General features: G+C 44.2%; 1 protein-coding gene across 3 annotated transcripts in view; it reads left to right on the top strand.

Moving 5' to 3' along the window:
- LOC146785337 (kyphoscoliosis peptidase-like) overlaps positions 1–13,615 on the top strand; it is a 372,020-nt gene that overhangs the window by 265,990 nt on the left and 92,415 nt on the right. For all 3 annotated transcript variants that reach the window (XM_085634318.1, XM_085634315.1, XM_085634317.1), the window contains exons 10-11: positions 4,232–4,314; positions 8,569–8,677. In XM_085634318.1, coding sequence (XP_085490444.1) covers positions 4,232–4,314; positions 8,569–8,677 — 192 coding nt within the window. The remainder of the gene's footprint in view (positions 1–4,231; positions 4,315–8,568; positions 8,678–13,615) is intronic.

The raw sequence follows: 13,615 nt of genomic DNA, 5'->3' as shown, positions 1-13,615 counted from the left end.
CCTATTTTTTCCTGACCTATGTGTGTTGGTTTTAGGACTCTGGGCACTTTACTACTGCTGATCAGCGCTAAAGTGCATATGCTCTCTGTGTAAACTGTGTTATGGATTGGTGTTTCCACGATTGGCCTATTTGATTTATGTGTCAGTCCCTAGTAAAGTGCACTGCGAGTGCCAGGGCCTATAAATCAAATGCTGTTGGTGGGCAGCAGCACTGGATTGCGCCACCCACGCAAACAGCTCGTAAAGTGTAAGTCTGGCCTGCCATTGCAGAGCCTGTGTGCAGCCTGGGGCTGCCATGTTGACTTGGCAAGTGCACCTACTTGCCAGTCCCTAAACCTTCCCCTTTCTACATATTAGCCACCCCTAAGGTAGGCCCAAGGTACCCCTGTGGGCAGGGTGCATTGTATGTGAAAGGTAGGACATACCCTGGTGTGTGTAGCAAGGCTACCTGTTACCTCATAGGCCAGAATGGGCAGTTTGATTATAACATCCTATAATCCTAATTGACCCAGGCAACATGGTAGGAATTCGAGTTTAGTATGCCTGAAATCAGAATGATAAAATACATCTTTTAGTGAAGTTGATTTTAACATTCTGTGTTTGAAAATACCACTTTGAGAAAGTAGGTATTTTCTTACCTAATCATCCAGCCTGCCTCTGCTAGCTTGTGTATTGTCTGTCTGGTTTGTGAGTGACAGGGGCTGGGGGAGACTCCAGGAGACAGGGTGAGTCAGCACTGGGCTGGATAGACCTATCTGCACATAAATGGGTGGGAGGAGTCGCACCTGGGTCTGACTAGGGCTGTGCCTGCCGTCCACAATGCTGGCTCCACCTCCTGTGGTGTGTCTGATGACCCTGGCCTACACTGAGAAAGAAAGAAGGTGCACACTGGCGGAATGCACCCAGAACTGGTTTGAAGTAGGTACAGGACCCTCTGCCTTCAGAGGACAAAGGATTTGCTGGTATAAATATGGGGGTCCAGAACTTTAGATTACTTCTAAACTAAGGAACCTGCCAGGAAGAAGGACCGGAAAAGCTGGAGGAGGAGTACTGCCCCTATGCTGCGTGTCAGGTGGTTGACCTGCAGTGGTTGCTCCTGTCTTGGGTAGGGAAAGGACTGGACTGTGCTTTCATCATCCTGCTTTAGAGTTTTCTCCAAGGGCTTGAAGTAGAGCTTGCCTCCTGTTGGAAGTCTCAGAGATAGAAAAGATTTCAGAGAACTTGCTGTAATCAAGAAGACTGCCAAGAAGAAGAGCTGGAGAAGCTGTAAGGAGGAACTACTACTTTGCTGGGTGCTTTGCTGTGTTGGCCTGCAGTGGCTGCTTCTGTCTTGGGCAGTGAAAGGACTGGACTGAACTTTCTCTACTTGTGCTGAGTATCTCCAAGGTCTTGAGGTAGAGCTTTCCCCCTGTTCAATAAGTCTCAGGAACAGCAAAGACTTCAAGCCCGACGCCACTGCCGACTCTATGTCCTGAAGGCACCGCAGAGGGCACCGCCGCAATGCCGCACTGCAACCTTGGTCTCACCAACGATGCCTGTCGTTGCCGCCACCAAGCCGCTGCTTGCACCGCGACCTGTGGGCACCGCACTCTGCACCGCCTCGCTTCACACGAAAGCTTTGGCACCGCAGAGAGCGCCGCCGCAACACCGCACCGCGACCCTGGTCTCACCGACGACGGCTGCTGACGCCGCCACCGAGCCGCTGCTCGCACCTCGACCTGTGGGCACCGCACTCCGCATTGCCTCGCTTCACGACGACGCCTTGGTATCCCCGACGACGTCGCTCCACGCTGGAATCGACGCTGCTGCTTGCACCGTGGTTCGAGGGCACTGCTTGTAAAGTTACACCACGCACCGCCCTCATCCCGCACCGCAGCCTTGGCCTACCGACGCCGGTGCCATAAACTCCAGTTAGTCAGCCGACGACAGCGCTTCAGCAACGACGACGCCGCTGCTGCACCGTGACCTGCCATCACCGTGATGGACACCGCCCTCATCTCACACCGCGACCCTGGTCTCTCTGACGCCGCCACCGAGCCGCTGCTCGCACCGCTGCCTGAGGGCACCGCATGCCACACCGCTGCACTTCGCACTGCAGCACCCGACGCCTGCCGACGCCAGCGCTCCTGACTCCATCAGAGAGGAGATGGACCTGCAACACGTGCGACAACGAGAGGTCATCGACGACCTGCATTTCTGAAAGGTACTGTTTGCGGGTCTTCCCGACACCGTAGCTGACCCGTGATGCCGCGGTCAGCCAGAACTGTTTGGATTTGTTTGTTCATGACGCCGTGATAGCCCCGGACGGAGCTATCGACATCAAGGAACTGTTTTTCAAGGATACTTTGATAACGGAAGATTTTTAAAGTTCTGTACTTTGGATTTTTATCGTTTTGGTCTTATCTTAAGTATATAAAAATATTGGATATTTTTCTAAACTGGTGTGGTGTCCTTTTGTAGTGCTTACACTGTATTACTGTTGGTTATGTGCAAATGCTTCACACACTGCCTCTAAGATAAGCCTGACTGCTCGTGCCAAGCTACCAAGGGGGTGAGCAGGGGTTATTTTAGGAGTGTAACTCCCTTATCCTGACTAGGGAGAAGGGTCCCTACTTGGACAAAGGTGCAAGCCCTTGCCAACTAGAGACCCCCATTTCTAACAATGGCCCTCTAGGGTTGTAATGTGATATGAGGGTGTAACCAAAGGTGCTTCCATCTACCTAATGCATACATTTGAAATGTAATGTGCAGTATTTAGTAGTGTGTGTATAAAAAAAGTACCTTTTCTTTTTAAAAGAAAAAGCACTGACTGGGCAATAATTTATTGAGCGCTGTTGTTACATGCCAGCGAATTGGGATTGCTAGCCCACACCACCTCCCCCAAATAGGCCTTGAACAGCTCTGCTACACTACCCTGAGAGAGGCAAGTGCTACAAAGGGTATTTGGTTCGCAGTAACGAGACAATTGCGGACTTATTACTTGTGAATGACTTACATTCTTTGCAACTTATAACACAATTTATTACAGGCACCACCAGTTGAATACCAGTAGAGAATTTGGCTGCCTACTTAGGGAACTAATAGATTTATGTTTTCTAAAACTGGCATTAATATAATTTTGTTTGCTGTATCATTATTTTTACTTATTTTTATGTTTTTCTTGTTTTCACATGTAGGTTTGTTTTTTGGGAATACTAAAGTGATTTTATTTATGCTACAACATAGTTGCTGTGATCTTTTTATTTTTATTTGTGTAGGTCAGTAATTATGTTTCTTGGTTTGCTTAATTTTCATACATGATTCCCTGGTGAGTGGAATAAAATTCATTTTGTGTAAGAAATTAATGATTTGCACAACACAAGTGCAGTGAAAATTATACATTGAATGTTTCCAAAACTGATTTTTAGGTCTGACTGGAAGCAGCCTTCCAGGCCTCTGGTACTGCTAAAATAAGCCTTGGCATAACCAATAGGACTTTGTTTTCTGCAAGTGTAAAAGTGCTTTAAAATCGATGGTCGAGTGTTTGTATGTGTGTTTATCGAGGTATGTATGGATGAATAGGTCACTGAATTTAGGGGCTGTAAGAGTGGTTGTATATGAGCAACTATAAATGGAAAATGAGAGAGTGAATGCGTAAGACCATTCCACAGATTCAAAAAAATACATGCTATATGAGTTCTATTAAATTCCCTCTAATTTGATTTGCATGGACCACCCACGTGGTAAGGACAAAATCTACATGAGATGGAATTTTTTCTGCTGTTTACATTGTAATCGATTGGTCAGCATCCTGAAATCAGCAGTGCATCCTACAGTATCACTCTTCTGCTTCCTTGACTTTGGGGCATTTAGTAAAGTCTCACGCAAGAGCCATTCTTGGGATACAACAGCTGAAAAGGCACAGTTATTACAAGTGCAGCAAGGGAGTGCACGCTGGCAGAGAGCCTGCCTAGGCACCTTCAGGGCTGGCACAGACCACATTCATGCATGTGCCAAGCAAGTCGACGAGAAATTCACTAAGTCCTAAATCACAAGAAGGAAAGAAGTTAAAACATATGTTACCATTGAAATATCCTCAGTTTTGTAGACTTATTTTCCTTTCCTTTAGGAAGCACTTGGGATGATTTTGTACAGAGATTTATTTTTTCCCACATCGCTCAAAAGGCTTTCAGTCTGTCTTGTATATAACTCTATATATTCTATAGAATAATGTTTCTGTGTTTGTTTCTAGCTTACCCCTGGGATCAGTCAAGTTTGAAGTCTTTAGAAATAGACCTGAAGAAATTTGAGAAATTGGACGCATATGCTTCAAGGGTAAGGTGAAGGGCCTCCATTTACTAGAATGCAGTGGAAACCATCAATACAATTACTGAACTGTTGGTAATGTTTAAAATACCTGCTCGACTTGCAGACTTCACCAAGGAATCTCTCTCCTAACAGTAGTACATAACCCTGAACAGGGGCAAAATTAAACATGAAGGGTGGGGGGCTAACACTCCCAGCCAGAGCTGGCCCTCGCACTGGTCACACACAGTGCAACAGTCTTTTTTGACGCCCACTCCCCCAATTCCTCCTTCTCTATGAAGTCCCTCACTAACACTCACCAACAATGCACCTCATCTTTCTGTAGCACCTTTCTGATCAAACATTTCATTTTTTAATAGCGCTACTCATAGTTTACTCACACTCAGTTCTGTGATCAACGTGGTACACGTTCTTTGTAGCAGGCACGTTAACTCTGCGCTGTGTGGGTGGCATGTGAGTGCACAGTGTGCGATGTGACAGTGTGAGAGGAGTGACTGCAGGGTGACTGAGCTGACCAAATTAATTTGAGTACGGTGTAAGTGCAGAGTGGGACGAATGACTGCATGGTTAGTGATGGGCTTGTTTGAGTGAGATTGCAAATTGAGCAGTAAAGGGGACAGGTTAGTGAAGTACCACATGAGTGCAGGGTGAGCAGTGTGCTCGTGTGACTGCAGGGTGAGGTACAGGGTGAACAGCACAAGGGCATTGTGAGCGCAGAGTGATCACTATGAGTGCAGGGTGAGATTGAAAGTGAAGGGCACGAATGAGGAGTGAGTTGTCTGAATGCAGGATGCATTCCCAGACACTTGGAGTAACTTAGCTTGTTATTGACGGCAGTGTAGGGTTTCAGACATAAGTTAAACTATTGCTATTATGGCATTAATCAGGGATCGAGGGTGGAGGAAATAAATAATGTGCTGATCCTGCAACAAACTTCCAGTCTTACGATTAGGGTTGCCAGCTCATTCTTTTAATGTCCCAGAGGCTACAAAAATGAACAGTCACCTAAAGCCGTATTTTTAGCACTTATCTGTGCATACTTCAAACAGCAAATATAAACAGCAAGCACTTTTAATTGTGTTGTAGGGCTGCCTGAATGATCCATGACTGATAATTAAAGGGAACAAAGAGAGAAAAGTCACATTACAAATGAATATATATTATTTATGTTTATAACCCGATTTAGTGTCAAGTAGAGGTCTTTGCAGTCTCTTTAAATACATGGCTGGCATTTTTCTTCTGGCAACCCTACTTTATATTCCTTTTCATGAAATGCATACTAACATTACAGCAGTTCAAATGTAAGGAATAGGCAGAGTGGGACCCAGGGGGTACTGGAACCAGAAAAAAACCAAGCCTCTGTAACCAGTTTACAAAGGTATGTAAATATGCAAATAGTCTTTAAAGACCTATGAAAAACTCGGGCGTGCCGGATATAAGACTCCAGACACTGCCCAGCCGAGCCCACAGCAGCTCAATCTGCAGCAGCCCGGGCTGAGACACGCAATGGTGGAGGGGGGGGGGGCTTAAGCCTTTTTAACCCTATGGGCGGCGCACGCCCGGCCCTGAATTTCCTTGCTAACTGCATACATGCCATATACGCCACCTGGTACCATACATATACGCATCAGCATCTCCTTGGTAATGTGTGCTTGTTAACTCTTAAAGGGAGGTTCTTCAAAGATGATGCAGGAACCAGTAAGGCAGAGGATAGTATTTACTCATACCCATAAAGGGAGTGTGGACACAAAAATACTACTCTGCTACTTGTTCGAATCAGTCACCACTGCAATAAAGAATGAAAACCAGACCACTGAACTTTCAAAAAGTCTTCATACATTTGTATTTATCACAGTGCAGCACAATCCCATGTCTTTGTCTATTAATCAAGACTGCATGCTAACAGCATGATAGCTTTCATGTCTTACAGTGGGAAAATAAGAGTATGTTTCCCATGATGCTACGTATGGAGAAAAGAAAGTAAATACTCAAGCATAATAGTAAGGGATGGTGTAGCCCTCACATGGGTGAAGTTGTTGAGAAACCGCCCTCGGAAGTTCAGGACTGTTGTCCGTGATTGGGGCCTAGTGGTGCCCATGCTAATCGCATCGATTGGCCTTCTTTTATTCCTGCATTACGAACTCCCTGATTATGTGCATTCAGGATTTCAATGTTCTTGCATTACGAACTGCCTGAATATGTGCATTTAGGATTAAATTATTCTCGCAGTGTGACCTGCCTTATTACTTGCATTAAGGAGTGCATGATACTTGCATTACGAACTGCCTGAGTACGTGCATTGAGGATTGCATTATTGCATTACAAACTGCCTGATTACGTGCATTGACGATTGCATTATTCTTGCATTACGAACTGCCTGATTACTTGCATTGAGGATTGCATTATTCTTGCATTACGAACTGAATTAGTCTGACGATACGAACTGCATAACAATGCATTAGGACTGCATTCGAATATCGTGAACTGCTCATTAATACCACAAGAACCTACAAGTGTTTGTCGGCCTAATAACCGGCAAAGTAAAACATTACGAATACGCATATGTTGGATTTCTATCGTTTTGTCTTACCGTATTTTTCCTCTTAATAAAGATACAGCTATTTTTATACATCAGTGTGGTGTCCATTTGTGGTGTTATCACTGTGTCACTGGCAGTGCGGTTGCAAATACTTTACACATTGCCTTGAAGATAAGCCTGACTGCTCGTGCCAAGCTACCAGGGGGTGAGGGGTGGTTATTAAAAAGGGTGTCTCTCCTTTCTCTGACTAGAAACAAGGGTCCCTATATGGACTAAGGTGACTGCCTCAGCAAACTAGGGACCCCCACTTCTAAGAGGCCCGATTCACAAAAGTCATCTGAGACAAAATCCTAACTTTCTGACTTTCGGTATTCACAAAAGGCATTTAGGAGTAGTAAAGTTAGGAATCCTAACTTTACTACTCCTAAATGCCTTTTGTGAATACCGCAAGTCGTAAAGTTAAGATTTTGTCTCCGATTACTTTTGTGAATCGGGCCCTTTGATGCCACAATAGTACCAGCTTAAAATATTGCCTCCCCTCATTAAAGCAAATATCAGAACTCCACTTCTGTTTGCGGTTTCTCTGAGAAAAGCTGTCACTTCAGGAGCACACCTAGACTGTTGAGGTACATAAACAGTGGCCTGGGTGGATCTTTCTGACGTTAATAAATGGCATAATGACAAGTGTCATTTTGATGAATGAATGCTGAAAAATCCTAAAACAACAAATATACTTAATCGCATGTTTCTTGTTATTCTTATTCAGCTTCCCCTTCCCCAAACCCAACCCGGCTTCTCCCATCCTTTCATCACCATTCTTTATACATTTTCACACTTCTTTGACACTGGTTAGACTGTGGCATTGTCCAGACTTGTTTCATAACCACTAGTTCCATCAGTAATTGCACTATATATAAGCGGGAATTTCCGTTCACACCCTGTAATTTATCAGGGGACTGTCTTCATTGGTGTATGGAGTATGTTACCTGCCTCATAATGCGAATGTGTGACAGAATCCTGCATATGTTTAGCATGAATGCCGTCATCATGCTGGCATTAGAACGAACGCTTCATTTCGACGCGGTCCTTTACCATGAAAGTTGTTACAACGACTTGCCTTAGGGGGGTGCTGGACTTTGGAATAGTATAATTTACTATTCCATCTCCAGTCTGTCCAACAGTAGGGAAGGTGTTGGACTTAAAATCAAACACCTCTCCACCAATGCGCCCCCCTACAGCAAGTCGTTGTAACAACTTGCGTGCTAAGCAAATGCGTGGTAAGGAAGCGTTTGTTCTATTGCCGGCATTGTAAAGGCACAGCGTGATTCCAGCTTTGTTTTAAAGGACGTGTTCCGCACTCAAGTTCTTGAGTTGCCTGGCACACAAGTCCGCCTGCTCAGCTTTACTCTAGGACCCGCTGGTCTCAAAGCAAGAAACATTTGTGTGTCATTTTGATTAAATGCCACGTTTTCATAATGGTTTCCTTTTCATAATGATTTCCTTAGAAGAATCTTGTCATATTCGACATCAATGTCGGCATTTATATAGCTCTAAACCGCGATTCTTCGCTCCCCTCTTCAGTTTGATGGAAATATTGAATATATGAGAGCAATTGAATATATGATTAAAGTAAAAATATTCTTTATAACTATGAGCATTCGATAAAATGTTTTAATTAAATGTTCAGCCTAATAAAATCAATTTTTTCCTCTCTTCTACCACAGGTAGATGTGACGGGCAGTGTGGAAAACCTGGTGGGAGTTCTGCTGAAGGAAGCTCACACTGAGCTCGAAAAAGTCAGAGCTATCTTTATCTGGATCTGCCATCACATAGGTAGGTAATTGCAGCCAAGACCCCCACGACTGGACACAGTTGTTTTTGTCGTCCAATAAAAATTATGTTTAGCTACTTTTTTATTGATAGTTTCCCACTGCCACTCCCAAAAGCTAATCTTTCAAAAGCTCTATTGCGCTGAAATTCCCATTTCATTAATCTTACAGCATATACTCCTACGTCTGCTTATTTTTATTTTCAAGTCTTAAGGCCTGATTTGGAGTTTGTCAGATGAGATACTCTATCACAAAGGTGGTGGATATCCTGTCTCAAAGTTTCAAAGTTTATTAATCATGATATAGTATATTAGAAACTTTACATGATGGAAGAACACAGTATTAACCAGTACACAATCAATTAAAAACTACAAGGACGTGCTAAAACATAAGGTTACTTCAGTGAATGTCCTAATTTAAACAAGCGTACACACAGTAAAGTGCTAGTGTTAGAACTCTTCAGTAATTGTCCTTAATGCTACCTAAAAAGCTAAAGGAAATCCTGTCTACTTTATTACAAGTGCAGTAGGAGGATATAATGTATTTGCAATAGAGCATGAGCCATCTATCACGTTTGTGACTGTGTATCCCATGCGTACAAGGAATGGGACATCAAACTCTAAATCAGGCCCTTTATACATGAGTTAAGCAAATTGTGGAATGTTACTCACTCTTGCTTATCAGAATATTTTGAATGTGGCAATTAACAGACATTAGGTGCCTGTATTCAAAGCCCCCTGCCATGGGCTGAGAATAGTTTAGCATAAACCTTACACCCTTCTTTCCTCTTCTGATTTCTACTGTAACTGATAGTTTTAGGAGGAGCCGGGTGCAGCCTGCTCCTGGTGCAGTTGTCATTCAGAAGTATTAATCACAGGAGTAGGGAGAACAGAGGTCTCCGACGCACTTTACTTTACATAACTTGTGAGAAGAACACTTCATTCACCTGTCTCCACAACCACCGTCAGCAAATGACCACTGCCGTGTAAACCTCGTGGCACCCGCAGAAGTTGTGATTCAGTGACAGCAACTGAAGACTGGGTGGCGAAGTGAGCTAAAGAAAAAGGAGGGATTCAACCCAGAACTGTGAGTGGGGGTGAGTGTTTGAAAAGTTTCAGCGATCTGTTCATCATCTCCTTGTGTTCGCTTAGTTGGCAGGGTATGCCCAGACGTGGGTCCCTTGCTCACTTTGCCACTGGATTCAAGCTAGCCTGGTTGAGGAGGGCTGTTAGCCCAAAACCGGTCCCAGGGTGCTTGTTTCCAGTCCAGGAAGACATGGCTTGGCAGTTCAGGCTAGACTGTTCCCACGAATTTTAAAGGAACAGAGGTCCCATGCAAGAAGGGTAAAAAGGTTATCACAATTTCTAAAATGAGAAGGTCGGAGGAATAATAATGATAGGAGAGAAGGGGGGAGAGGAGGACAGAAGGGGGAAGGGAGGAGGAAGTAGGGGTTGGAAGAAGGGGAAAGGGAGCATGGTGGCAAAATTTATTTGGCAGTCTTAATGAGACAGGGAATGAGGAGGGCAAACAATAGGGAAAGAAAAAATCCAGCGATAAAGAGCATTTAAGACGTTACACAGCATAATCAAAAAAGTTCTGATTTGAACAGCATAATCAAAACAGTTATGACAAAATCAAGGCATGGTTAGAGCAAGTTAGACCAATCCTCCAACCGGTTCAATCCTGTGTGCAGACTGTCAGTGCGGATTATCCATTTAAGTTCCTCTTTGTCCAGGATCGCAGCGATGTTGGAGTTTCTGGCAGGTTGTTGGATCACGCTAATGAATTGCCACCTTAAGTCATCTTCGGTGTGGTTCAAAGCTGTGAAATGTTCGACGAGTGGGGCATTGGCAGTTTTGCACCGGATCCTGCTTCTATGCTGGCAGATCCGTATTCTGATCTTCTGTGTGGTTTGTCCCACATAGATCAAGTTACAAGGACAAGTGATTGCATAAATAACATTAGAGGTGTTGCAATTGGAAAAGTGACGCAGAGTGATATTGATGTTGGCATGCGCACATTTTTTGGTGTCTGAGGTGAGATTGCAGACACTGCAGGTGGTGCATTTAAAGTGGCCAACTAAAGGCGGTAGATTCCAAAGTGTCCTGATGGTGACGTCCTTTTTAGTGTCAGGAAGAGTGGCCCTGACCAGATGGTCTTTGATGCTTTTACTCTTTTTGAAGGCAAAGAGAGGGCGTTCTAAACTCAGGTGGCCAGCATTGAGTGTAGGCCAATGTTTCAGGATGCATTTCCTCACTGTGTTGGATATGGGTGAGAAAGTAGTAACGCAAACAATTTTTTCATAATTTTTCTTGGTCTTAGGACTCAGTAAGGTCTCCCTAGGGCAATACCATGCTCTTTTCAGTGCTATTTTGACAAGTTTGTGTGGATAGCCTCTGCTGGTAAGTTTCTTAGATAGGATATTGGCCTCAGAGAAGTAATCTTTCTTAAAGAAATAGTTGCGCCGTATGCGAAGGAATTGTGAATAAGGAAGTGAGTCGCGGAGGGCACTGGGATGGTGACTACTGTATGAAAGTAAGGTGTTTTTGTCAGTAGGCTTACGGTACAATGTAGTGTAGAGTCCACCATTGGCAGCAATGATGTATAGGTCCAAGAAGGCTATCTTGTGGTTACTGTTATTAACAGTAAAGTTAAGGCCATGACTGTGTGTGTTGAGCCACTGTTGGAATTGAAGGAGATTGTCTACAGAGCTGTTCCAGATAAGGACAATATCGTCTATGTAACATTTCCATTGGAGGATGTGACATCTGAAGGGGTTCAAGGGGGATAGTATAGTGTTAGTTTCCAACCAATCCATGTAGAGTATAGCGAAATTTAGGGCGAAAACTGCGCCCATGCTGGTACCTTTGACTTGTTGATAGAAATGGCCATCAAAAAGAAAGAAGTTCCTGGTAAGGCAAATCTTAAGAAGGTGAAGGATGAAAGAGGTAGGGACCGCGTGGGGTTGTGGTCTTGAATTGAGTACCATTCCTATAACATCAATGCCCTCGTCTTGGGGAATATTGGTGTATAGGGCTTCCACGTCGAGAGTACATAAGAGGCTGGACAGGGGATCAGTGAGAGTGCCTCAACAAGATTAACCATGTCCATGATATCCTTAATGTAACATTGGGTGGTAGGGACAAATTCTTTAATGAAGTGATCAATGTTTCTTCCAAGAGGTTCGAGGATGGACCCACAACCCGAGACTATGGGACGCCCGGGTGGATTGGCGGCATTTTTGTGTATTTTGGGTAACGTGTAGATTACTGGAGTGCGAGGTGATTTGGTGTTCAGGTACGTGAATTCATTCTTAGTAAGAAAGCCCAGTGAAAGTCCTTCCTCTGTAATGTCAAGAATAAGTTTTTGAATCTCCCTGGTGGGGTCAGTCGGGAGTCTCAAATAATAATCAGGTGTCGATAGTTGCCTTGTGGTAAATATTTCATTACCGGTACTATTTTTTATGCGGTAAAGTCTATGAGGAATAACTCAGTAAATATAAGAGGCAGAATCCGTGGTATTAGAGGTTTAAAAAGGCTTTATTCCTATACAAAGGAATGTAATTCGAATTACAGGCTTCTATTCCATCACCACGAAAGTTCAGGAAGGAAGGGCATACATTATTGACAGGTAATCATTTTTATAAGAATTACATTATAGTGTAACAGATGCAGGAGGCGTAACAGCTGATAAGAGAGATAAAATATGCATACGTAACCAAAAAAGGCGTAAACATGGGTGTAACTAAAATACGTCATTAAACATGATGTCACAAATGGGTGGATCCATAAGAGAATCCTGCAATGTCAGCAGAAATATTTGGCAGAGATGCGTGCGCAGCCGCATGACGTGTGATTGACGTGCAACTAGAGGGTGAAGGGGACTTGACATTTAGCTCTACATGTGGAGACAGAAGTCTGAGGGTTATGTCAACCTAATCCCAAATCATATCTAATATCCTATGTTTAAAGAACTGTGTTATCCAAAAGGAAAGGTCTCTTCGGACGGAATCTATTCTATACTGACTGTTAGTGCGTGTACGGGCATCTAAGTGTCTACATGAGATGCGAGGGGGCAGGAATCTTCCATGGTAACGGGGCTATGAATTACTTGCACGAGGACAGTGAGGCCTGGCCCTTTGCACGGTAGCTAGAGGAATGTTTACCTAAACTACTAGACAGGAATGCATCGGATGAGGAGCGAAGCAGATAATCTTGAAGGTGAAATACAGTTTTTGGCAGGCAACTGGCTGGATCAGGCACCGTTAGCCGCGCAGGGAGTAGGACAAAGTTCATGGATACAGAGGCTGGCTCAGACTGGAGCTTTCAGAGGCAGAAGGCAGGAAAAGGCTTGATGACAGAATTCAGGGCCTACTCGCCTGAATCTGTAAAATGTGGAAAGTGAACCACATAAAGTCGGTGGCCTTTCATACTTAGGAATGGAGTATCTGACCCATTCATGGCGGATCTGAAAGAGGACATGTTAACGGTAGACGCACATGTATTTGCGTCTTTAAAACTGGAACTGGAGGGAACATACATGTACTTATAGCATGCACATGGAGCCGTTGGGGTCTACGATAGGGGACATAACTGATCACAAAATTCATATTTCCTCATTCCCTCCTTGTCCCCTACGGACCCTCAGGAGATATCGATCTTCATCAATCCATCGATCTGTTCATATAGCATCATTTGTTCTTCTTTCTTCTTCCGGGATCTTGAACGAAAACTTGGAGGTGGAATACACGATGTGGCACACAGGCCACAAATCGCTGGCCCACATTGTAGACATAAGCAGCAACTGAATAGTATGAGAAAGCCAATACCTAGGAAGGATAGGATTCTCCATCCCCAGGCTGACAACACGCCCCAGAACCAACCGGACCAAGTCCAGGTGCCTGGACTCTGGTATATCTGGCTTATAATCTTATGAAGGCGGG

Source organism: Triturus cristatus, chromosome 11, assembly GCF_964204655.1.
Source record: "Triturus cristatus chromosome 11, aTriCri1.1, whole genome shotgun sequence".
Taxonomy (NCBI): domain Eukaryota; kingdom Metazoa; phylum Chordata; class Amphibia; order Caudata; family Salamandridae; genus Triturus; species Triturus cristatus.
This window is presented reverse-complemented; position numbering and strand designations above follow the sequence as displayed.